This window comes from Python bivittatus, unplaced genomic scaffold (genome assembly GCF_059951505.1).
Source record: "Python bivittatus isolate LINGU-HERP-01145 unplaced genomic scaffold, Pbiv_v1 ctg000320_np1212, whole genome shotgun sequence".
NCBI lineage: Eukaryota > Metazoa > Chordata > Lepidosauria > Squamata > Pythonidae > Python > Python bivittatus.
Genome location: NW_028277052.1, coordinates 11,088,123 through 11,115,005, shown reverse-complemented (window position 1 = coordinate 11,115,005; position 26,883 = coordinate 11,088,123). Strand labels below are relative to the sequence as shown.

The 26,883-nt window shown below is 39.6% G+C and overlaps 1 protein-coding gene across 3 annotated transcripts in view; it reads left to right on the top strand.

Moving 5' to 3' along the window:
- Positions 1 to 26,883, top strand: part of PKNOX2 (PBX/knotted 1 homeobox 2) — a 268,356-nt gene that overhangs the window by 224,444 nt on the left and 17,029 nt on the right. For all 3 annotated transcript variants that reach the window (XR_015795849.1, XM_088139092.1, XM_088139091.1), the window contains 3 exons: positions 16,138 to 16,267; positions 18,130 to 18,227; positions 24,934 to 25,053. Coding sequence is in view for 2 of the 3 variants with exons in the window: in XM_088139092.1 (XP_087995218.1) it covers positions 16,138 to 16,267; positions 18,130 to 18,227; positions 24,934 to 25,053 (348 nt within the window). In the remaining variant the exon portion in view is untranslated. The remainder of the gene's footprint in view (positions 1 to 16,137; positions 16,268 to 18,129; positions 18,228 to 24,933; positions 25,054 to 26,883) is intronic.

Below are 26,883 nucleotides of genomic sequence, written 5' to 3'. Positions count from 1 at the left end.
TTTCAAGAAAAATCATTGCAATGCTATTTTCAGGTGGTTTGGCAGTATCCCCTTTACTTCACACAAAAGTAAGTTCTACCAAGTTCAGTGGGACTTACTTCCAGGTAAGTAGATAAAGATATCTAATTTATATTAGCAGACCTGATATTTCTTTAAACAGCAGACTCCTTCATATGGGAAACCCTGTTTGAAACCCAGCAGAATATTTCCAATGCAGTTTATGAGCTAAGGTGCATTATCTCCTTTAAAACAGGTTTTTGGGTTGGGGTCAAAATCCCTCTCTCTTTCTGTTTTGTTTGGGAGATGAGAGACCCTAGCTGACCCTTCACTTTCAGAGATGTGAGGAATACAATTCTCAGAATCCCCAACAAACATGGCTATGTATGAATGCATATTGCCAGAGAGAAAAACATAAGTCAAATGTCTGGTCATGCTCTATATGGACAGTATGTTTTTTATCATAATTTAGAACCTTGTAGAATCTGCAAAGGATACATGAAAGACCCAATTTCAAAAATATATGTATTTCAACAGCAGTTGGTATACATGCTCATATTATGTACTTATTTGATTCTAGCTTTTTTGGAGTTTTCAGATTTTGGTTTCTGGAGAGGATGTGTGTACATACACACAAGTACCTATTTAAAAGTTAGATGAGAAACTTTATACTGTCATGGGAAAAAAAAGTATTACATGGAATCAAGCTGCAACATTCCCAACCCTTTTATTTACTCTTAACTTCTTTCCTAACTTGACATCTTCCTACATCATCAAGTGTATAAAGCTTGGCAAAAGCATAACTTTAAAAAAAAAAAAACTGAACTTGCTAAGTAGTTCTTCAATTATACTTCCCTGAGAAGAAAAAGACTGCAAAAGATTACAGGGTAAGCTCACAGAGAACAAATATACCTTTCTTACATCTTCCATTCCCTAAAAAAAGAGAGAGAGAGAAACACTTTGGAAAGAGTAGCATTCTTTTTAGGCATGAGTAATCTACTGCCAAAAAAACCCAAATGGAAATGTACGACAATGTCAACATGTTTGTAGAAGATGAGCCTCTCAGTTCAGAAACTATCCAATAGAACTATCTCAATTTAAGTCAAAAGCAAGCCAACTAATATGATGATGATCCAAGTCTATGTTCCAACCACAGATACAGAGGAGAAAAAACTTCAACAGTTCTATGGGACTTCCAGCATTTTCTTGATACAACACCCAACAAAGGTCAAAATAAGTATAGGAGACTGGAATGTTAAAATTGAGAATGAAGTTACATCTAGTATAACAGGAAAATAAGGCTTCAGTATACAGAATCTAGGAGGGGACAGAGTTCTGCCAAGAAAACACAATGTTTATAACAAGTACGTTATTTCAACAAGACATCTAAAAGACATCACTAGATGGACAATCTAAAGACATCACTAGATGGACAATCACCAAAATCAGACTGACTGTATATTCGGCAAGCAAAGATGGGGACACTCTCTTCTGTCAGCAAAACCAAGAATGAGTGCTGACTCATTTCACAGGATTATGCAGTGATGGTAAAGCATAAATTTGATGCATTAGAATGGATAAATAGAGTGCCTGAATAACTCTGGACTGAAATGTATGGCATCATTAAAGACAACGCAAACAAAAATCCCCAAAATTAAAACAAGCAAAAGGATGCAAAATACTCCTGATGGGTTAAAAATAGCCAGAAAAACACTGGAAAAAAGGGCCACAGAGGGAGAGAAAAATGTGCTCAATTAAATCCTGAGTTCCAGAGAAGATCAGGAAGAGACAAGGAAATTACATCTAAATTTTCAGGGCAGAGAAATCAAGGATAATAATAGAAAGGAAAGGTCAAGAACTTTATTTAAGGAAATTACAGAAATCATGGGAAACTTTAATGCAAAGATGGGCATAAAAACCGACGAGGAAGGCAAGAATCTGTAAGAAAAAGAAAATATAAAGAAGAGGTGGCTCAAATATACAAATGTACAAAAGGTCTCCATGTATAAAGATGTAATCATTAAACCATACCCAGACGTCGGGGAAAGTAAAGTTAAATGGGCCCTAGAAAATACTGCTAACAACAAAGCTGAGAGAGTTGCTGAAATACCAGCACACCTCTTTAAAACCCTGCAAGATGATGGAGTGAAAGTGCTACTTTCAGTTTGTAAGCCAGCATGAAAAACACAGCACTGGGCCAAGTGACTGGAAAAGATAAATATATGTTCTATTACCAGAAGAGAATGCTCCAACTACCAGACAACCCACTTATCTCACTTGTTATAACACTTCAGATTTTGCATCCAGATTTTAACAATACACGGAACAAGAGCTGTACAGGCTGAATTCAGAAGAGGCAGAGCCACCTGAAATCACATTGCTAACATCCAGTGGATAATGAAAAGAAAATCTATTTTTTGCTTTATTGATTATAGAAAGGCTTTTGACTGTGTAGACCACACAAACTGTGGATTGCCCTTAAAAGCATGGATGTACTGGGCTACCTCAGCATGTTGAAGAATTTATATGAGGACCAAGAAAAAACAGAATACGGAGCGACTAAATGGTTCAAAATTAGGAAAGGAGTGGGCCAAGATTAATTGGAATTAAAATTGCTTGGAGAAACATTAACAGGCTAATGCCACTTTGATGACTGGAAGCCAGAAAGACTTAAAGGATCTATTGTTAAAGGTGAAAGAGTGCAAAGGCTGGTCAATATTAATACTGAAATTTCCAAAACTGATATAAATTAATATTATAATATTAATAACATAAAATTTTAAAATGTCAACTGGCAAGGCCAACCCAAGGCAAACAGGCAGAGAAGAAGCTGAAGTAATAACAGGCTTTATTTTCCAGGACTGAAAAATCAGCAAGGATGGTGACCATCATTTTAAAATAAAGAAAAGTCAGTCTTCTACTTGCGAAAATGACTCTGACAAACCTGGACGAAATATTAAGGTGCAGAGACATCATACTGACAGCAAAGGTACATATTTTCAAGGCTATGCTTTTTCCAGTTATAACATATGGTTGTGAAAGCTGGAGCATCAGAACAGCTGAGTGAAGAAAAAAATTATGACTTCGGATTGTGATCCTGGAAAAAATTGCTGATAATACCTTGGACTGTAAGGAGATCCAACAATTTGTTACTCAGAGGAAACCAGGCTGCTCATGGAAGCACTAATGATGAGGCTTAAAGTCTAAATATTTTGGACCCATAATGTGAAGGCAAGAGTCATTGGAAATAACCCTGATGCTTGGAAAAATGGAAGTCAATTGAAAAAGAGCCAATAGAAGACCAGATAGCTTGATCTTACTATTGATCATCCAAAAAGAGGAACTCTTTTGGGGGGTTTGGGGTCTTTGTAGGGACCCAAAAACAGCTACTCACAGGCAATCCTACCAAACTATTGCCTGTCAGATTACAGAGTCAGAGGCTACTGGACAACTGAACAATATCAAACAACAATAAGATAACAATTTTTTCTCTCAATAATCCATTCAAACAATACTATTTATAAATACCAGTTCCAAACCAAAAAACTCGACTGTTTATTCAAAAACCAAATTCTCTCTCATCCTTTGCTGAAACATGGATAGCCCAACTCCAGGGCTGTTTTCACCCTTTGTTCAAGAAGCAAGCAAGGGTTTTTTTTTCCCCCCAATTTACTGTGCCATTTCAATAGTATCAACAAACAAACAGCTTGGGGCGGGGGGAATCAGATATCAGCTGCACAGTGAACGCCTCATCCCAATTCTACACCATCCGAGTTAGTCGTCTGCTGATTTTACCTACTTTTTTATCCACTCCACAAAAAAATTGGTGCGCAGAAGCAAAAGATCTGTTATCTTAATTCTTTGCAAAAAAAAAAAATAAAACGCATGGTTACAAGCATCCCATTTCCCCAACGGATGAGAATTCAAGGGTTACAACTGCTTTTTCTTTGGAGGGCAAGCACTGGGACCTATTGGCAAGCTTGGGTTTATTTACCAAGATAGAGATTGAGCCTAACTGGAGGCCTAGTGCAGACCCTAAAGCAGGCAGTCTTCCCCTCCAGACTGTAGTGAGAATGAAATGGAGGACTTAAGGGGAAGAGATCCATGCCCTGGACATAAGTTTAAGATATGGAAATTTTGAATAAGCATTTGCAGGATTGCGCTGCCCGTCACATGGATCAACCTCTCTTTTGTTAAAGCCATCTACTATCTATAACTAGACTGTGATTTCTGTCTGTAGAATAATATTTGAAAGATGCCAGGTGCAGTTTTGCAAGCCAGCTGAGTAGGGGGATCCCTAAATGTTGTGTTAAAATCCATCTTTCACTGTGCTGCAGTGCAAAGGCTATGAGATTCAAACACAGTGAGTTTCTGTTGGGAGAAAGGGGTGTGGTGTGAGACTGGAAAAGTTTGGTTCCTGTTTAGATTTTACTGAACTATCTAAATCATTTAATTGTTGATCAAGAGAGAGAGAAGAAAGAAAGAAAGAAAGAAAGAAAGAAAGAAAGAAAGAAAGAAAGAAAGAAAGAAAGAAAGAAAGAAAGATGCACACACAGAGAGCCTATTGTGTTTTCAAATACTCTAGAAATGGACTTAATATTCCTTTACTGCTTTATTGTAGTTTCCCTTATGATCAAAATTAGCAAGAAACTTGCATAAAGGAGAACAATAATTGCTCAACGAGCATCTCGTTTGTAATTTATTGGTTTCTATTATTGCAAGTCGCCATGGCAACGCCTCGCATCCAGGGCGATGAGAGAGATGTTAGATATGAACTGACGAAGCTCTGAGTCCCAGCAAATGCAGATGCAAATTTTTATCAGTAATTTTCATGAAAATAATATGTGAGGAGTTAATGAGATGGAAAGCTGTCCTGTGGCTATTGTGATTTTTTTTTTTTTAAATGTTGATCTAATTAGAATGCATCGGTCAGGAAAAGTAATGAGGATTTAGCGCTTCACAAAGATGCGAGGATCATATCAGAAAATTAACACAAGTCTTTGGAAAATAATCAGCCCCTTGGAGAGGCACAGAAATGGCTCTCCTTCCCCTTCCCTGACATTTTGAGAAGGAATTTGTCTTCTGCTGAGGGAATGACTGACTGCACTTGCTTCTTCTCGTGCGGCTGCTTGGATGGCACATTGCGCAAACTGTTGGGGAGACGGGCATAAGCTTTGGATAAAATTAGTTTGATGTTGTCGGCGTCTGCCGAGGTGATATGCTGGAAGGCTGGTGGGAGACATCACGTTTCACGTAACTCAAGAACTAACACTGGAGCATATTTTTGGCATGACATTTGAAGAATGCAGGCCCAGCCAGAGCAATCCAGTAATTCAGGACAAAAAAATTAGGGGTTTAAAGCAGGATTCATGGGATTTAATCCAGTGCAGACAACCATTTTATATCTATGTGTGTTCCACTATGGGGAAATTGCATCCTTCATCAACCAAGTAGGCTAGGTGGCATTTTGGATCATTTCCAACCATGGTGGTTCTATCAGCTTTCACACTGAGCAGTTGCAGAGAGCAAGACAATGAAATATGTTGTCACTAGAAGGGGCAGGATTTAGAGCACTTTTTTTTTCCATTTCTTCAGGCTCTGGTTTGTTTTACTGTTTTTGTTTTTGAGATGCATTTCTAGATGTATGAACCCTATCCAAGGTTTAATACAGAAGTTTTTCTTCGTGGTTTGTATTCTCCATTGAGGACTGGCAGTAAACATGCTGTGATTTGCCAAGGAAATTCAGCATTACAATTTGAGGGGAAGGGGGAGGCAGATGTTGCTAGCCATTCTGTTTACATTTATTTATTTCATTTATACCCCACTGTTCTATTCAGGCAAGGACTCCGTTCAGCAAAAACAGAATATAAAAGTTTTAAATGCAAATGAACGTTAACCATAAAATCATTGAACAGGAAAAAGCTAGGGGAAAGTGATGCATCTTTTATTTCTCTCAGAATAAATTACCAAATGTATCTTCTGGGGGAGTGCATTCTGTAGCCTAGGCATAGTGCAAGAGAAGGCTGTTTCTCATATGACAAAATGATGGTGGGGATATATCTTCAGAAGGACCTCAAATGATTTTTTTTTCTTGGTGCCTTTGAGTCAGTGTTGACTCCTGGCGACTGCCTGGACTCATCCCTGCAGTTTTCTTGGCAAGATTTCAGAAGTGGTTTGCCCTTGCCTGCTTCTTCCTGGAACTGAGCAAGAGGGACTGGCCCAAGGTCACCCAGCTGGCTTCATGCCCAAGGCAGGACTAGGACTCACGGTGTCCTGGTTTCTAGCCTGGTGCCTTCACACTACACCAGACTGACTCTCCTCTCCTTTTTATCTTACTGGTAGGTTTTTAGGGAGGTTTTAATGGGAGAAGTTTGGAAGCCCTGAATGGCCCACCTCAAATTTAATCAGTCCATTGGCTGTCTGATGCTGTTACCTAATCCTTTTTATCCATGGAAGGCAGGAATTGAATCAGAAACTTTCTGTCTACAAAATATGTGCTCTGCCCTTTTCCTATAGAACTCATCCATCTGCACAGGTGATCATGTTGACTGAGTGGCAGACAGGAAGCTCCCACAGATGAAGAAAAACTTTGGCTTTTCCAACTCAGTATTTACTACCCTGACTAGCAACAGATTTTTAAGAATGAAGGTCAGGAGCCTCCTCCAGCCCATCCTGGAGACACCTTGGATTAAAACTGGGAGTTTTCCATGCACACCACAAGATCTGCCAGAGGACTATGCTAGGTGGGCTTTTGACACACTCCCAGTCCAGAGTTCTGATGTATGTAAGCCCTGCCTCTCTGCCCCCTTGCTCCCCAAAGTTGCCATTTCTACACCTCCTGGAGAATGAATCAGCCTTCTGAATTCTGTAAGACAGATGGCCATGGATCCAAATGTCTTCCTCCCAATCCCAAACTTTGTATCATGGGCTGGCATTCCACCATTGTAATGTAAGACGGGGAAAACTTGTTGAGTGCTGTTTCCTCATGCTGCAGGATCTCTGTACACATTGGGAGAGTCCAAAAACATTGATCTTTCTGGAATGTCAAGCTGACACATTGCTGTCGGAGTGTACTCATTCATCCTTGACTTTCAGGCCAAGATCATGTATATGGGTCAAAGTAGGGGACAGAGAGAGAAAGGCAATGCCTTTGGGCTATGATGGGATGCAGAGGAATTACCTGTGTTCTCCAGACTTCATTAAAAAGGGACGGGGGGTGACTTATTTTTCCTAAGCAGAGACACTGGGATTTAAGCAAACTTGCCACCTTTTTCTCTTTTTCCTGGCAGAGTTCCTGTGCTTTTAAATTAATTTAAAATGTAATTAAAAAATTAATTTTAAAATGTGCAAGAGCCCTACCCAAAACTGGAAGATCTTAGCAGATCGCATTCTGTTCAGCTAGATCACAGCTTTGACTTTCATCCAAAATATGACTCAGGTCATTTCTTTTCTATCTACATATGCAAATGATTTTCCTGCATTTATCCTGTAAGGGTAGTGGGTTATCTTTCTATTTGTCAGTGGGAAATACAAAAACACTTATAAAATTCAAACAGTCTTTGTTCGTGATGGGACTTCTCTGCCTACTATCCAACCCTTTCATATTTTGCTTCCCCTTAGCCCTTTCCACAGGACACCACCAGAAATTAATCTTCATCTGTACTATATAATACTGTTATGATTTCTGCTCCCTTTCTCTGCCTTACAAGAGGCTTAGGTTTTTCCATTAATCCTGGAGGCAGATCATATAACCAACAGAATTACACAAAGCATAAAGATGGCACCAGGCAACAAAGAGGGCCATTTTGCTTGGGCTGTGCATATCTGAATAACGCATCCCACAAACCACAGTTAAGGAAACCAGCTGTAGCGCGATGTATGAGCCTGGCCAAAAGTGGCTTATTGTTTTTCACTGTGCTAGTAGTTATCATGGTAGGAATCCAAGCATCTTAGCAGAGTTAGAAATCTCAAGACTTCTATGGAACAATAAAGCTAGGGCTGCAAGGCGCATTCTATAAATATTTTGTATTTATATTTGGAACTGACTTGTGATAGATCCATATTTCCATAATATTTGATGCTCTCATTCCAACCGAGATTCAGACTTGGTGGGGTTTTTAAAACATTATTAGCTTTCATTGTAGAATAAATAGGCATTTTGTCTAAAGCTCAGGGCTGGATTAAGCATGATCTCAAAGACACTGGAACCATAGCCTAGTGTAATGCTAAGAAGAACCTGTCTACGTGGTCTCAGCTAATACAGGGGCTTAATTGCAGCCCTGTGCATGGTGCAGTGCTATATGTACTATTCACACACTGGTGCTTTTATCATTACACTACAGCAGGGGATCCTATATGGGCTGTATCTCTTTCTTACAGCCAGACTTTTCCCTATTCTAAAAATAAACAAGCAAAAAGTATCTGGATTCTGCACACGGCATAGATGAGGAATTTGACCGTTGTAAATTCCATTGTAAGCTGATCTGCGTAACATGTGAATCAGAACTTCCCTACCTGTTGGAGATTGCACTTCGCCAATTATTGTGGTGCATTTCTCAACTTCCCATGCAGATCCACCTGCATTACAAAAATAAGTACTCTCTGATGAAATATGCTTAGAACTACGGACTCACAAGCACACATATCTCATTCTCAAAGAAAACTGCTGTAGTCAATATGAAAATGGAATGGGATGGATTTTACATTGTCCCAAGAAATCCCAAATCCATACTCTCAAATTTTGTGCACAGAATCAGCTACATAGCACACAGTTCAATACAAATGCTAATTGGCCTATTTTGCAGAATGCCCTTTAATTTTCAGGGCTGTTTCTGAACTTTCTGGGCTATTTCATGTATTCAGGCATGTTAGCCCCCATCCTATTTTGCCCTCAGCTTTTATGCTCAGGCAGGAATGGTTATTTTTATATGCTCTTGCAATGTGCAGAGCAGTGAAGGGCACGTTTTGGGTAACCAGAGACACATACATTAATTTGGGGGGTAGGTGGGTGCCACAATGGTCAGGATAACACCTCAAAGTGGGCATGGCTGTGTCCATAAGCGGTAAAAACCACGATGACATCAAAATAATGTTTCATGCATCGTGATGTCATTGTGCAAATATGCAAATTACTTACATTTTGCAGCAAATAATGCAAGTGTGTAGTTTGTGACATTTGCATGAAGGCATCATGAAGCACACGGTGTCCCTTTTCCCACCCTCTCATTGCAAACAGCCATGGCTGCACATAAGTAAGTCCCACGCGTAATTTTCAGATTTTTTCGGAGGGCAGGTTGTTTCTTTTAAAAAAAAAAACTATTACCAGTTTGTTTATTGGTTATACTACTTTTTTCATCTGTTTCCTGTCTCAACATGTTCAAAAATTGTCAAAATAGCTTCCAGGGGCTCCTTGAAACTATATAGTATCCACCCTAGTGTGGCATTCCAGCTTTTGGTTGTTATATGTTCATTTGAAACCTTGAACAGGGTTTCCATTTCAACCAGTCCTATACCTTCTATTCCAATTTTCAAATGAATGTGGGAAGGCTGAGAAAGGAATCATAATCAGAAGCACCATCAATGTTGACTGCAGTAATGGTGATAGTAATAGTATTGCATTCATATTAAAAGTATTATTCATCAGATTTATATCCCTGAGTTTCCTCCAGGAACTCAAGACGGTACAGACTGTGGTCCCTGTTCCAATGTTGTAACCACAACAACAATGATGTGCAGTGACTCACAAAGAGAACAGTTACCCCTAAGTCTCCCAAGAGAACATTTATGATAGAACTTGGTTCTACCTGTCATTAATTAAACACCCCATTTTACCATATTAGCTCTCTAATACATCTAATAATCCTGCATGGTAGATGCTGTCAAGAACACAATAATGCAACAAATTATTTCCTAGGATGCTTCTGACTTTCTTATTGTATGATGCCATGCACAATCGTTTCTGAGCTGTTGGAAGCCTGTGGATCATGTACAAAGTATGCTCTATCTGTGAAGACTCTCAAAGCAAATGTACATAATAGGGATGGGGGGAGAGTTGGCTAAGATTGTCTTAAGAACTTGCATAAGTTCATGCATTGTATGTCCTCATTAGTAGCACTCTCCATTAACTTTCTAATAGCAACATGTGGCAATTTAGCTTCTTAGCTGACTTTGGCTTGATTTTTCTCAGCTTCTGTCATTTAAAATCCCAGTGCTGATGAGGTCGCTGGGCATTTGATCATTAAAGTTAGGAAATGTTAATTATTCCCTATCAAAACTGCATGACCTTTTAGAGTTATTCCCAGTCATGGATATTGAACAAGTGCTTGGAATAATGAGAAACACAGACTCTCCTGAGGGATCAGCAGCTGTTAGATTCTACTCTACAACTATTACTATACTACTACTGCTATTTATTCTCTTCTTCTTTCTCTTGTTTCCAGAGTGTGTTAGCTCTGGTCATCTGTTGCAGTCCTATGGCAATTAAAAGTAGGACTTATTAATAATTATTATGGTGTATATGAATGTAGTGGAGGAGAAGAGTTGGTGGGCCTCATGAAACAGTTCGGCATGCGGCTGGAGAGATTTACAATATTTGAAGGGCTGTCACAGGGAAGAGGCTATGGGTTTATTCTCCATAGTGCCCAAGATATGAAAGAGTTTATGTCTTTCTGTTTCTTTAGAGAAGCAAATTCTGGGTAACCAGTAGCATGCCTCTTTTTGATATATTTTTGCAAGGCAACCTGTGTGGATTATTAATTCTTCAAGGGTTTCAAAAGTAGAGATTACATTTTTACTCATCTGCTTTCTTGTTTGATGTAAAAGATGTTGACTAAAGTAAAGTTGAATGGACTGTAGTCCAGGAAACAAATTTGTTGCAACATAATCAATTTGTTCTTTAAGAGGAGACATGACTCTTTGTTGTCCTCTTGTTTTTGTTCAGTTCATACATTAATTCTCCAGATAGATGTAGAGATATGATGCAGTGAAGTCATTGTCAGTGTGCCAGGTTTCAAACTCTGCCACCACATTGGGTTGGGGATCGAATAACTGCAGCTGATTTTACGTTATTGACTAGCCAAAAATCTTGAACTGAAATAGGTGATTTGGAGGGGGAAACTGAACAGTTGCCTTAATTTGGATTAATTGTTATGTGACATGTTTAATAGATATATGTGAGAATGTCTGTATGTATATGTGTGTAATATTATATACGTCTCAGTACTGATCTTTTTAATAGTTATATGACAATGTAACTATTAAAATGTATATTATTTTTATTAAATATTTTATTAAATATTGATGCATAAATTTGAGCTCCTTTAGAGAAATAAATTATTTTTGTTGTTGTTATTCAGACCTTTATACTGGGATTCTTGTAAATAACTTTAAGTTCCATATCTGGTAGTTTTTTAGTTTATTATTACATGGTTAAGGTGGGAAGGGGTTGAAGATATCAGAAATTGTGAACAGAATATTTTAATCTGCCTAAAGATTAGTTGGCATAGATACATAGATATCTATTTTAGAGAGAAATTTCTTTTAAAAGGGTTAATAAAAATGGAGATTTTTAGATGTGACTTTCTTGTTGCCGAGCCGAAATTTTCTTCCATTGCTTTATTAAGTTACCTCTGGTTTTGTGGGAGGAAGAATGGCCAAATGTCCTTTTAAGAAGCTTTTCCAGGTTATGATACTGATCCTAGAGTTCCCTGGTCTTGCACTGGTTTGGTGGGGAAAATATGCCATTAACTCACAGAGATGTTCTAGGTTTGAATGACCTCCATGGAAACTCAGTCTTAGTCTTGTTCAGTTGACATTAATTCACTGGTGCCTTGTTTTCACTGAAGATGGCATAGAATTATTTTGATTGAGAACAAATACATTCAGTATTTTATTTACATATTTGAATTCCACATCTCTGTGTAAACTTCCCCAAACTAGCCACCCATCTGCGTATCTCATCTGAATGCAGTAATGTTGAGGACGTAGAAGTTTTGCTGCCTCAATGCACTGGAGACAGGTTGCATGAAATCATAAATCTACTGCCCTTGGATTTTCATTCTAAAGGCAATAAGACTAGGATTGTCTCAAGTTGGGGCGGGGGGAGGTGATAAAAATCCCTCTCGCAACAGTAGAAGGGGCTTTGGAAAAGAACTACATCTGGGAGGAAGTGGATAAGAGCACTGGAAAGTCAAGGGTTTTTTTCCACAGCACCTTGGCATTACGTATATGTTTTAAGAAAGAGGAGAGAGTGAGAGTGTGAAATTTGTCATGGTTCAGAATTAATCCTAGCAGCCTGAAATAGAAGAATCATCATCTGCACTCATGGTGAGCTTGCCCCCCACTGGAAAATGATGCAGCAGGATAAAAATTCCACTCTGCTGCCAGCATTGTTGAAGGCAGCTTGCTAATGTTTTTCTCAAGTTGTTAATTACTCAGATTTGTGTTACAGGGAGAGAGAGTAATAGAGAGAGAGGAACAAGTAGTCTTGGAAAAAGAGGGGAACGCAAGCTCAATTCTGAGTCCAGGAGACTGGGACTCTCTCTTCTCCTCTGCAGTTATACAAATTGGGCAGTTTTTATTCTGCCACATGTAAAGTACTAGGCTGGAAGGAAAGGCATACAACTATGGAATAAAATATTTAAGTGAAATTCACATTCCCAATTGGAACCATGGATCTGGGTGGCCAGATACACTTTCTTCCCTCTTTCTCACACTGCCCTGTGTGATTGTAAGAACGGTCCTAGCAGGAGAAAGCAAGATCACTGGATGGTGGTGAATCCATACAAGGAGGGGATCTGGTTACCTTCTTCTCACTGTGCAAAAGAAGAATGTTCAGGATGTAGGTTTCTGATCCTTTCCAATAATGAACAGTGTATTTCAAGGATTTACTCAAATCCAAAATCATGAAACCTTCCAAATAAGTGCATATAAGCCATGGAGGGCTACATGCACAATTCCTTTGCTCCAGGGAAGGAGGACTTCCAACAGCATAAGGGAGTCATCCTTTCTTTTTCCATTAGTGCAGCCTTCCCCAACCATGGCTCCTTGTATATTGTTGGGCTATATACAGCATGCCTCCTGCTGAGATATGATGGAGCTTGTAATACAACAGCATCTGGGTATTAGGGAAGGTTGCAACAGTGACTTTGACCCTTCCAGATGGTCTGAACCTCAACTGTCATCAGTCTCATCAGCAAGGCCAATAGTAAGAAATGCTGGAAATTGTAGTACTGTACAGCAGCCTCCTTATGATTGAATGGCCATCCCTCCATTAGGAGAAAAGAATCTTTGATCATAACTCAAAGATAATTCATCCCTTGAATGACAAAGATATTGTCTCACATATGTAAATACAGTAACTGTACTATCTAACCTCTAAATGTTGACCATTATTGAAAATGCAGATTATGGGCATTTTTTATAAGCAATAGACATCTAAGTTATTAAAGAAAAAATCTCCGCTTTAGGAAATGCTAGGGCAACTTGAAAGCATTCAGGGTTTCAAAGACTGTGCTTTCAGTTTTATATTTGCTTTCCATGAAAACTTGAATAAACATGACTGTCTACTCATTCACTGAAATTCAAATTCACTCTGTAGATGTATTCACACTGATATCTAAATATGAGTGTCACTTTCCTCAACAAGGGAACAGCACAAAATAGTGTGACACTGAAGGTATTATTTTGGGATCAGCTTCTTTAACAACAACAAAACTCCTGCGGAAAATATTCATTTTTGCAGCTTTGCTCCAAGAAAAATAACCCAGCCTTTTGGAAGTTCTACACGCACAACCAGCACAGCAGTGCATTCAAAAGTAGACATTTCTCATCATAGATAAGGATTTGGAAGAATCCTGGATACATGTTTTGTTTGCAGTGACACAGCTTCCTGGTCTGCATATTAATTCTGCAGACATTTTAAATCTATAGAATAAACACTTGTCACTAAATAAAGTCAAGCATACAATATGGTATGGAAAAGATGAAAAATAAAGCTGATGAAAATAAGCTTACTGAAAATATAAAAGTTTGAAATTTTCATACAAAATTCAGAAGTAGCAAAGCAAAATTCTTCTACCTGAATTTCATAAGAAACTTGCATTGTGAAATTGAGAATTTTTTTCACTCCTTTCCTCTTCTCCTTTCCCCCAATTCCAGGACTGTGTTCCATTTGCTCTTTTCAACAATCAAATCATATAAATGGCTTTGATATCTTAGAACTGGATTAATGATTTGCTACAATGCAATGACTTTTCATGTGAGACTGTTCTATATGAAACATATTCTCTGAACCTAAAAGATATCAAACTAGATTCACCAAGCAATAAAAACAATAGTTCACATTACAATTAAGTTCTATTACAGAAATAAATAACAGATCAAAATGAAAAATTGGGGATTATGTCTCACAATAAGTTAATATGCTATACTTAACACAATTCTTTAGATTATTTTGAATATATTTGCAGAAGTTTCTGGTTTGTAATTTTCAAACACTTCTTCTCCAGTTAATTTTCAAACACTTCTTCTCCAGTTTGACTACTGAAAAAGTATTGTTGGAAAAAGACCAGGAGCAGATCTCTGTGTGAAAGAGTTTGCCAGTTTGGTTCTGTTACAGATAACAAAATCCTATGCTGAAATTCATTGTTCAACATTGTTGATGCATGTTTGGTCACCAGCTATTATGTTGCATCTGATCCAGTCGGTGGACTTCAGGCTATTTGTGAAAACAAAACAAACACCAAGCAGATTCCTACAAGTCTACCCACCGATAATGACAGAAATAAATCAAAAGTCGCAATTACAACTAGATGTCTTAAGCAGTGAAATGTGGAAGGACCACGACCCTAGTTGTGAATGGCAAACCAAGATGTAATTTCTTAAATATCAATGAAGCAACAGGGCTCAAACTCTGGGCCTTCAGAATTGCAAGCCACGATGGAAATGTTTTCAGCTCTATAAGTAAATTTGTGGATATTACAAAGAAATAAGAAATTAAAAACCCAACCAAACAGTGTTTCTGCTGGGTTGTTTGCACAGGCATTTGCATTTTTCTGGATGCTGGAAAATTGTTTATTGTATGTTGATCAACATCCTCAAGAAAGCAATATTAGCTATATGGGTTTACTTAGATAAGACAAATATTTAATGAGCAATGAAAAGTGTTAATTGAATGCTGACCTGTTATCCCAAACAATGACAAGACCGTCTTCTTTAATAATTGAATATTTCTGTTCTGCATCTATTCTGCTTTGGGGCTTTCCCAGTGCCGCATACTGATAATGCCACAAGCTTGCGGAAAAGAATGTCTCACTATAAATTTAGTTTGCCTTGGCAAAAGGCATGTCTTGCTGGCAAGACTAGTGACAGCCAAGTGGAGCAGATGGTTTGTACAGTGTACTCAACAAACCTGAAGGCTGAATTGCCAAGGCCATATTGTGGGGGCTCAGTTGAAATCTTAGGAATCAGAAGTTTCTAAGAAGTTTAATGGCTGATCGTGTCTCACAAAACCAGCTTTTCAACAAGGAAGCAGCAGATCTCATCATTCAAATTCTATTTTTCCATCTGTATTTTATTTTCAAACATTTTTATCAAAAATATGCATTGATAACACAGTCGGCCAAATATTTTCAGCTAAGAATGGTGTGCAGCTTTCCAAGAAGTGAAATTTCTCTCTTTCTCTCTCTCCTCCCCCCCACTTTTGTTCTTTTATCTACATGCATTTAATTTTCAAACTTACTCTATCCCAAAATGCACAATTATTTTGAGCTGAGAATTGCATCATAAAACTGGGGTGGGGACCGCGCAAACTCCAAAGGACAATGGTATCCTGATCCGCATGAGTTTCTGAGTAGGCCGCCTTGGTAGGCATGGTTGCAGCATTATCAAGTAAACGTGAGTCAGATATTGTCTAAGGACTGGATAAGAATGTTGAGATAAAAGTGATGTGCTCCTTATAAGAAGTTATAAAATAAGCACTAGCCTCTTCTTGTGTCTCAGCTCATGATATAAGCCTCAACGTCAAAAGGAGATAAGGCAAGCACTACAGAAAAAAAGATGTCCTTAGACATGAAACATGATATAGTAAGTATTTTTGCACTTCTCTTCCCCATCCCGCTCTTTTCTTCTCTCTCTCTGTAGGATATGTTGCAAAACTCTCCCAACTCCATGACAGCCGTACCTGGCAACCCCCAAGGAATTGTGGTACCTGCCTCAGCACTGCAGCAGGGGAATATCTCCATGGCAACAGTCAACTCACAAGTTGTGTCAGGTGGGAGGCGTGGAGCATACGTCCGTGACCATGTTAGTTGCGTCTTTTGCATGCTTGGTATTTTTAACCCCCTTTGATAACCAGATTTGAACTATGCATAATCTAGATGGAACGCTGTGGAAACTTAAAAACATGTGCACACATCTTCCTGTACCCTCCTCTTCTTAATAAGGCGGTGCAGGGCTGGATTTAATCTCCAGAAAGGTGGTTTGGGATCCACAGGAGTGAGAACATAGCCAGGTGCTCCTGTGAGGCCTGAAGCACATGTTAGCGATTGAGTCTCTAGCACTGCGAAGTCCCACTTGCACATCCCTTACAAGCCCCTCAGGAATCGCCCTCACATGCACACGCATCTTGCTTTTTTCTGTTATGCACAAATTGCCCAGGTCATTCAGCGCATAGGAATCACAGCCTTTTTCTTGTTTTTTTAAGAGTGTATTGACATTTAAAAGCCTCTCCCTTTTAAGGAAACTGCCTGCAACATGCTTTCCGATGGTCATCTATCTTTAACTATTTACATATGGAATTGACAAGTTTCTTAGAGTTAAGTCCTCATGGGACGTGAGTTCTGTATTGTACTAAACACTGTGGTCAAACAAGCTTAACTAGCATCAGAAAGAGATGTCAGAACTGCATCTATATTTTTTTTAGTGTGTCCCACTTCGGAATGGTGGTACACATTGATACCAGTTTTCAGCAAAAGTTGCTTTGGTCCAGGGATTTGGAAGGGCTGTTTGGAGTCCCAAGATCACAGGTTGCCCCCTCTTATATTAAAGAGCAAGTACTTCTAATCAATGCATTTACCCCCCAGTGCAGTCTGTGCCATAGTAAGACTTCTGATCATGTGGGAATTAGTAAGCAAATTAGTAAGATGAACTCACTTGCACGCCTACTTCAGATCTTATTGCTCAACATGTGAAGATTTATCAGGGAGCAGATTGCATGCTGGGAATGAGGTTTCATGCATGCATCTTTGCACCCATTCTTTTTTTAACCTTCATGGAGCTACTGTTTTTATAAGAAATGAGTATAAACTGTATTTCAGTAAATGAATCTATCACATTTGTCTGTGGAATGCAAGTATTTGTTCAGCTATCCATCCATCAAGGTGAAATCCTCACCTCACCATGTACAATCATATTCTATTTCCATTCATGAGCAGTTCCTAAACTTGCTGCCAGCAATGAATAAACAAATTTGTTTTTCACTTTGAGTGCCTTCTTTTTGGCAATTTTGAGTTTAAGGGGGGAAAAAAACTGGCTGTTTGTTTATTCATGTATTCCACAGGTTGGGCAACATTTCAGCAGCTAAGGGATGATGATGATGATGATGATGATGATGATGATGATGATGATGATGATGATTTTAAAGGCCCAGTGAGAGACTCAGTAATACAAGGATCTCACTGGAAATGATGAAGACAGGATTTTCCTGTCAGGGGACAATTTTAAAAAATGCGAAGTGTAATAAGTCTATTCCAGATTTAACAGATTGTTTTATTTTCTTATTTTTTCCAGCTAAAAAATTGCTGATTAGTTGTTTGCTAACTATTTTCAGGGAGTGGTGCAGGCCAGGCTGCAAGAAAGGTATTTGAGGGCCATAAATGGGAGCCATAGAATGTCCAGATTTCGAGTCAATATGTTTGACTCAGTCCTTATGATTATGAACTTAGGGTGAACATGACATCTTTCAGGCAAAGATGATAATATAGGTTCCCTCCAGAGCCAGTTTTTCTCAAAAATATTTTCAAATACATAAGGTTGGTTAAAACTTTTATTGACTTGTGGGTTTTGGATTTTGGCTTTGTTGTTTGCTGACACTAGATTTCTACTTAAAATTATGAAATCCTATTTCTTTGTCAGGTGGAGCCCTTTACCAGCCTGTAACTATGGTAACGTCTCAGGGCCAGGTGGTAACCCAAGCAATTCCTCAAGGGGCCATTCAGATCCAGAATGCACAGGTAAGAGGGGAAAGGATGCTCCAGAAGTCCCTGGGTTATTCTGAAGCTTTTGCAGATCTTGAAGCTTGAAGTGTTGAAGCTTGAAGTGCTCTATCATTAGGAGAAATAAATGGATGTACATTGGCTTGGGGGTGTGGGGGGGGATACTGATCCGCCCATTCCACACAAGGCTATTCCTCTATAGAAAATCACTGTTTGAGGGAGATATGTTTGAACTGCTGTTTTTAAATGCAAGATTTTAAAAAATAGTATACAATATGTTGGCTTGCAGAAGGCAGCCTCTAATTTAGAGAAACAGGAATAGCGTGAGTATGCTTGGGGGTAAAACTATTCTTTGGCTAAAATGGATCCCAACTGACCATTTCAATTGTCTTTATTACAGTCACTGACCAGCATTTTATACATTTATGAAAGGGTCACCCAGCTCTGTAGTTACCATTAGCAGGGAATGCTGCATGTGGAATGGGTGTGACTAAGGCTGGGAACCTACTACGCATTTTCTGTTTTGCTAAGAAAAGGATTAGGTAAAGGCCTCAGTTGATCCAAGTCATGATGGGTGACAGAGGTAAATATCTGATGCTCAGAAGAGAGTAAAAGCAATTACATTACAGAGTGGCCCAGAAGTGTGTGGAGTTATGCTAGTTGGGCAGTATGAAAAAGGATACTTGGTGGAATGATGAAGTGAAAGAAGCTATGGATGAGAAAAATGCCCAGAAAAGAAAGATTGCTGCAAAAGTGAAGATGAGAGGAAGATGTGGCATGATACATATATGGGGAGGCAGGATGAATGTTTCAAAGAATGTTGTCAAAAAGAGCAGGAATGGTTAAAATAAAACAGGCAGAGAAAAATGCATAGTCATTTTAATGGAAATAAAAAATCGTTTTGCAAGTGGGCAAAAGGGGCTAAATGAAGAACCTCCGGGAGAATGATTGGAATAAAAAATAAAAGCAATGAAAGTATTTGGGATAAAACTGAAGAAAATTCTTCAGTGTTTTAGATATTTGTATGGAAATGATGGTGATATGTTGAGTGGAACTGAAACAAACAAATGCTATAAATGTTAGTGTCCAAGAAAAAACAGATGCAAAGGATGTCTTAAGTGCCACGAGAATGTTAAAAATGATAAGGCTGGAGCTTTAGGCAGACTAACCAGAATAATGTTAAAATATGAATGCAGCCTACTTTATAGAGTTGCTGAGCAACTTGGTTAACGCGTCCATGAAGACTGCATGTTTGCCTGACAATCAGAAGAAGCTGTTATTATTCCCCTGTACAAAGGAAGAAGTAGCAAGAGTGAATGCAAAAAATAATGGAATTAGTTTGATAAGTGTTCCTGGAAGGTATCTGGCAGAATTAGGATTGAAAGGGTTCAAGAGATGACAACCAGAAATTTTTGGGAAGTGCAGTGCAACATTATGGCACACCGGATTGTGCTGTCTAGCCTCTTCAGCAGATCAATGAGAAATGTAGGAATGTGAGAAAGAAAATTAACTGTAGATTTAGAGAAAGCATATGAACAAGTGAATATTTATTTATTTAATAATTACACTTGCTTACTGCCAAATCTACCAACTTACTCTGGTTTACAATAAGAATTCATTATGGAATATGTTGTGCAAATGAGTGAATGTGACGAATCCTTAGCAGATGAGACAGGAGTACAACAAGCACCTGTGACATCCTTTGGTTGTTAAAAGTATTTATGGGTAAATGTATAAGGAATTCTTATGGTGATGTTGTTGCTTAGGGATATAAATGTGTATGCACTTCTGTATGCAGCCAATGCCATAAGGTTGATTCAGATTGTACAATGCAGCGAGGAGTACTGATATGAAAAGACCAAGGTAATTGGAATATGGAATGCTCAATTGCAAATCATACATAAATGCTGAAGAACCAGAGCAAGAAGATAAATCTAAGTATATAATGCTAAAGCATAAAGTGTAGTTTATAATCCATCATAGCTAGGTTCACACATTGCTCTAAGTTAAGATTAAACGAACAGCTATGGCTTGGTCTAATGTATGGATCCAGCCTATATAAACAGCAAAACAAGGTTTGGCATGAACTGCGTATTTTTCCTATGAGCGCAACCAATGAACTGGAGCAGAGGGGAGCAAACACACCACTTAATGGGACTAGGTCTAAACTGCCCTTTATGGGGAACAAGAGAGACTTGTGCAGGTCATATTAGCTCCACTCAGGAGTGGTGATGGATAGGGGCATAATAGAGTTCTCTGTAGCCCAAGGCAAACATCTCACATGAACCCTTCAGCACTTAGGCACTGATCCCTCCAACTGAAAGCGATTGAGAGAAAGGGAAGAGGAAGGTCACATAGATACCTTTTCTCTGCCATCCCCACAACAGCAATGGGCCTGAGCTGGTGGGTGTCTCTCCTCACCTCACCAGTCATCCAAGCATCCCTGTCCCCCTCCTGCTTAACCAATACACTCTGCAGGAACCTCCTCCCCCTCTCATTCAGAAGACTCTCCCTTCAACTGCCTGTAACTCTCTCCTGGACACTGCAGATATTCGGATGGCCACTAGACGGCAGCAAAGATTCTTTCTGCATTGGTCTGCTGCCCTTTAGTGGCTATCTAAAGTTTATTCTGTCGCCCCCTTGTTCCTTCACTAGCAGGAAAGAGGAGAGCCAGAAGAGCAGGCAGCGGTATTTGCTGGAGAAGCCACCGAGACCACTGAGGCCTGTGCATCAAGCTGTGATGCTGCTGCTGCTGCTGGTAAGGTAACCGTTTGCCCAGGAGCAGCAGCAGAGGGGGTTGTGGTAGCAGCAGCAGCAGCAGCAGCAGCAGCAGCAGAGTCACTCTTTCCTCACTCCTCCTCTTTTCCTTTCTTTTCTGCTTTTTAATATGGCTCCTACGGGGGCCCCGCCACTAGGCATAGCAGCAGAGAATCCCGAAAATGCTAACTCTTCATTGCCACCCACCTGACTGATTATGTGCCACCATGTCAGTGTTGACTCTTAACAACCACATAAATAGATTTTCTCCAGGAAGATCTGTCCCCAACCTGGTCCTTCAAATCTTTCAATGGCACACCCATTGTCACTGTCGCTGAGTTCCTCCATCTTGCTTCTGGTCATCTTCTCTTCCCTTCCACCTTTCCCAGCATTATAGACCTCTCCAAAGAGCTGGTTCTTTGCTTAATATGTCCAAAAGTTACGATGAGCCTGGTCATTTGTGCCTTGAGTGAGAACTCTGGTTTGTTTTGTTCTATGATCCATTTGTCTTTATGGCTGCCATGGTATTCTCAGAAGTCTTCTTCAGCATCAAATGGCATCTAGCAGTCATCTTAATTTGTACAGTCCAGACATGGTAGCCCTGCATAATCAGCATTCTTGAAGGAATGGGGCAAGAAGGGAGAACGTAACAGGGTCTCCAGTGCCACTAGCCCCCCCACCATTCAACTGCCTCCATTGTATTGACATCACTGATGGTGGATCGGGGTACAAACCAGGACCCAACTACTTTTATAATGCCACCTTTAATACTTTATAATCAGCCGCATGACATTTAAATCATTCAAACAAAGATTCAGAGAACAGAGGCATGAATAATTAAGATCTTATTCTGGTAGAAAACAGTTTTCCTTGTTAGTTTTCCCCATCGGATTTTTGTATGCAGAAATCTTTACCTGCTTCTTGAAATGTATCCCAGTTATTCTCCCTCCTCTTAACTGTCCTATTTTGTATTAATGAGAAGCAAATCATAACAGCGGTTGCTACAGAAGCTTGAATCATTAAAAAAAAAAAGTGTGCATTGATGTGCCAATGCTTCCTACTGATTCAGCACTATTGGGACTACAATTGCACCTAGTCAGTCTGCAAGCTCTTTTAAAGTCTCCCTGGCCCTCCCTTTCTCTCTTTCTGGATTAGGGCTTTTTTCCCTTTCTTTTTTATAGAAAGCTTGAAAAACACAGTGGTCCACTGTCAGACTCCTAATTCTTAGCTCTCTCTGAGTGGGATTCCAGAGGGGGGGAAAAAACAAAATCTAGATCTGAGTCCTTCTGAAATGTGTAAATGTGTGGCTGGCTCAGATCTTAGAGTGAAATTGATCAGATGTGTTGAATACAAGTAGGCTGGGAATATTGTGGGACTGATGGAGCCCTGGACAAGCACTCTTAATGTCATTTTTGTATTGCCTGAGTAATTTATTCAGCCCCGGCCTTGCTATACATCACAAGCGGCACCTGAGGGAATCATTTATACCTGACACAGGGCTGCCATCCTGATGTTTAATTCATGCAGGAGAAATGTTTTTATGAAGAACAAAAAAAAAAAAGTAGGTGTGTGTATGTGTGCTCTTAAAACTGGATGCTGAAATTTCCAATTTCCTGCAACCTCATTAAAACTTCTCTCTTTCTACTTCCCAAGATCATTCTTTGCTCTTTTTTCAGCTACTTTTTAAAAAGATATTTCTTTGCTATCCTCCGTATCTGGGTGTTGTCTGTCCATCTGGCCAGCCAACCAATTGAGAATTACATATTTTAAAAGGGCTTAATAAGACTGAAGGGTATTCTAAGGCAACATAATTGGAAGTAACTTTGAACTCAAAGTGTGCTGGAAACTGGAGCTTGTTTATAACTGGGGGAGGAGGAGGGAAGCAGGTTCCCAGTACCACACTGGGTAAACTATGAATGTATACACAATATAGTTGCATTGACCAAAGTGAGCAGCTATTACTGAGACATGCATACGCTTAAGCATTTATGAACTACATCCATGAGAAACAAATGTGTGGAGGATGAGAGAGTGATTTGATCCTGAAGGTTTGCTGCAGTCGTGGATTTCCAAAAGAAATGCGCTGGTCTTCAGTCCTCTTCTGTTGAGTTTAATATGTTTGTTGGAATGGGCTGTGATGCATAATATCAAATTGCTTCCTACTTGCTGTTCAGAATGATGTTGTCTGCAGATGTGTCAGCCTTACCAGGTAGACCAGACAGGAAACATGACCAGATAAGCTAATTCTGCTTTACTGTCAAGCTACACTAACAGAATCTTGCAAGTCTGGATGTACAAATCTCCTTCCATCTCCTTTACAGCCCGAGAAACTAGGGAGGGTCCCTTCTGAGCCTCTTGCCCCACCCAACATCCAGCTGCGGGCTATGCTGTCTCTTTTCTGATAGTTCCCTAGGCAGTATCTCTTTGCCCTGTCTCCCAAGGTCTTTCCCACTTACCATTACAGATGGTTCCTACTGGTTCCGAATGCTTGAGCAAGTCCCAGTGTTCAACCAGATTCTTCAAAATGCCAGTTGGTTTAGCACAGGCTTTAGTCAGACTGGTCTATTTGCAACCCAGCCCACCTAACCATTACATTCCCACAAAGTCCACTAAGATGGCACCACTGAAATTCATCTGCAAACTGCTTATTTTTAAATAGTGCAATGTTCTTAACAGTTTAGAAAAGCTTAAGGTAACATGGATGAACCAAACCTCTGTAAGACTTAATTTGCCTATTTTGCTTTAAAATAACTCCCAGCCGGCCATCCATACTTTAAAAAGAGCCATATCGTTGGTTGTACTGCTCACATCTCTTTGGAGGGGGGAGAGCTGGAAACCTCCCTGGAGGAGAAAGTTGGTCATGGCAACGTGAGCACCACTTTTCCCTTCCTACTGATTTCTGGGCCCATCCCTTTCCTCATTGCATACCTATTTGTGCAGGCCCCAAAAAGAGGAAATATATTCATCTACTGTAACAAGGAGCCAGATATGCATAACATTTACATGTGCAGATAGAAAAATTATCTATGCAAACTTAGAGTTCCCCTCATTTCAGTAGCAAATGAATGGTGGGAAAGATCTGTGTTCCTTACATTGAGTAAAGACTTGGCAGAGTAAAGGACTCTAGCTGCAAAAAACAGGATAGTGTCATTTACACACCACGGGGTCTGGCATAAAAGTAGGTTTGGTAACTTGAGAGTGTTATGTAACAGTTGGGAAAGTTTGAAACCTGATCAAGTCACATGCAAGTCAATACAGGGGCTGTGTCCAACTCAGAAGGAGTAAGACTTTTGAATGGGAGGAATTTGCACTTAGACCCTCTTCCCCCAAAGTCTTGGGCCAGATCCCCCCTTAGTAGATAACAAGGAACACAGTGGAGATGCAGGGCTCTTAGCTTCTCTATCCTTGAAAGCCCTGGCACTGAACCCAGGTTTTAGAGCTGAACCTTCCTAAACCTGGTTCAACTATCTGCATATTTATACATCAAGCTGAAGCATGCTTGATTTTAACAGTGGTTTATTGGGTAAGTTAAAAAAGGGCTGGGATCACATGACTTGTTAAGTCAAAACCAAACCAACCATCTGATGGGCTTAGTGCAATGTGAGAACCAAGGTATTGCCTTAATCCAAGAGCACAAGTCCTTATCCATCCAGGTCCTGCAGATGAAAAAATGTTAATGAGATCTCACTGTATTCCAGTCCTACATCTTTTTTTAACAAGAAGATTGTTTTGACTCCCTCCTGAAGAAAATGCTACTGCCTTTTTTCCCCTTTAATGTCCAAATGAACATCACTTTCCTCTTAAGTTTTGCCGTTGTCTCTCACCACACTGTCTCAGGCCTCCTGGAAGCCACCGTGAAATGGGACTAACATTGTGAACTGTGTTGCCATGGCAACCCAGCTCTTTTTTTTTTCTTTTAACCTGCATTGTTGTTGAAGCTTTTCTTTCTCTTCTTCCTGCCCTGCAGGTTAACCTGGACCTGACCTCTCTTCTTGACAGTGAAGATAAAAAGTCAAAGAACAAACGAGGAGTCCTCCCAAAACACGCTACGAATATTATGCGCTCCTGGCTTTTTCAGCATCTTATGGTGAGCAAAATCAACATGTGTGTCTGAGAGATTAACCCCTTGAGGTCATTTTCCATTTTGGAGAAGTCAACTTGGGAAGCATATTCTGTCTATGCCTGTGAGACAGTTTGCTTATCTTGGTCTGCTCCATAATAAATGCAATCTTCTTTATAATGGTTTGAAAACACTGGACTGGAAGGCCAGGACTGGAAATGTGCATATCAGAATCTAGTCCATGTTTTCAGGTATTCTTCCATTCCATGTATTATTTTTTGCAATCTTTTAAAAAAAATACTCTGGAAAATCAGCATTTGTTATCCATTCCCATTTTCCTCAATGTTTTGCTCACAATTTTGCCTAACTTACCTTTATTTGATACAGCTGCCCTTCTTTCCCTGGAAGCTTAACATGATTACTAAATTAATTTATTTTCTAGGGTCTCACACAATATTGAATTGCAAAATAATCAGACTTGGCTGGATTTGCCCAACACACTAAGAGCAAAACAAAAAGAAAACTCTGAAGTACAATGCAAACCTAGCTTTCTGTACTGGGTAAATGCAGCCACCAAATTGTTCATTGACCTTGCTAAGCCTTAGTTGACCTTCACTGGCCAAATGCCCTATTCTGGAAACACGTATTTCTAAAACCTGACCTTTTTTTCCTGCAGATTATTGAATACAGAATGATAAACACTAGTAGATCCTGTTCATTGCTCCCTATCTGTGCAGCAATGGAATTTGTTTGCACAGACCACACTGTGTTGCTCCTGATAAAATCTATGGTGGATTTCTTTTACAGCCTTAATTTGAAGCATATATGCAGGACTCTTTGCCTTGTTGATTCAAGATCATCAGGCACAATCGGACAGCTTATTCTGCAGGATGCACTCTGTCCATAAAATAGCAGGGCAGTGACTTGAACAGCTGAAAGTTAAGTGTACACATGTTCTGACAACCAAAATGGGACTGTCCAAAATCATCATTCAGTGCCACAAGAAATCCAGAACCTAAGGATGATTAGGTTCAGCTTACCACACAAAAGCATGACATTAGCCAGGGCTGCTAATTTTCCACATTTTTCAGGAGAAGCCAAGTATTTTCCAAGTTCACTTCTTTGCATTTGTTTTTGCGAATTTGCAGTGTTTTCTAGCAAAGGGTTTCTTCTCATTTTCAGCTGCTCTCAGCAATCAAGAATCTTAAGCACTACATTGCCAAACAGAGTTGGCTAGGTGACATTATCACTGAGGGCAAACAAGGCCTACTGATAGCAAAGGTAATGTTTTCCGAATTGGTCTACAAGGCTTCCAGTTGCCTGTTAAAGACTACAAAAATCACTGCCTGGCAACAGAGGGGAACGTCGTGCAGATGCTTTAAAACCAACAAGATATCTGAATATGACAGAGGTGATTTATTTCACAGATGCATACAGATGACACAATCATTAAGCACCAGAACTCAAAAGTCCTTGATCTACTTGATTTGAGTTCTCGGTAACAATGCATGTTGACAAGATGGAACTGAAGTCAACATACCCAAGAAGATGCATAGGGAAATAATACACCGTTCAGAATTCCTCCCTTGTTGTGGGGTGAGTCAGCCAAGGTATACAGAAATAAACCCTCAAACAACACAGGTTAGAATAGGTACAAACAGACCCATTTGAAAGAGTCCCACCTAATCCTGCTGCAGCTGCTCAGAACTGTGATAAGAAGTCACACTGCACCAATTCCTCTCATCAGTGAAAATTTGAAACTCACCAGGGAAAGACATGTTTCAGGAAGTAAAAAGTTTCACAGAAGCTTGCTTATGGTTTTTTCAGCCTTGTTACCACTTTCCCTGATCCGCAGCT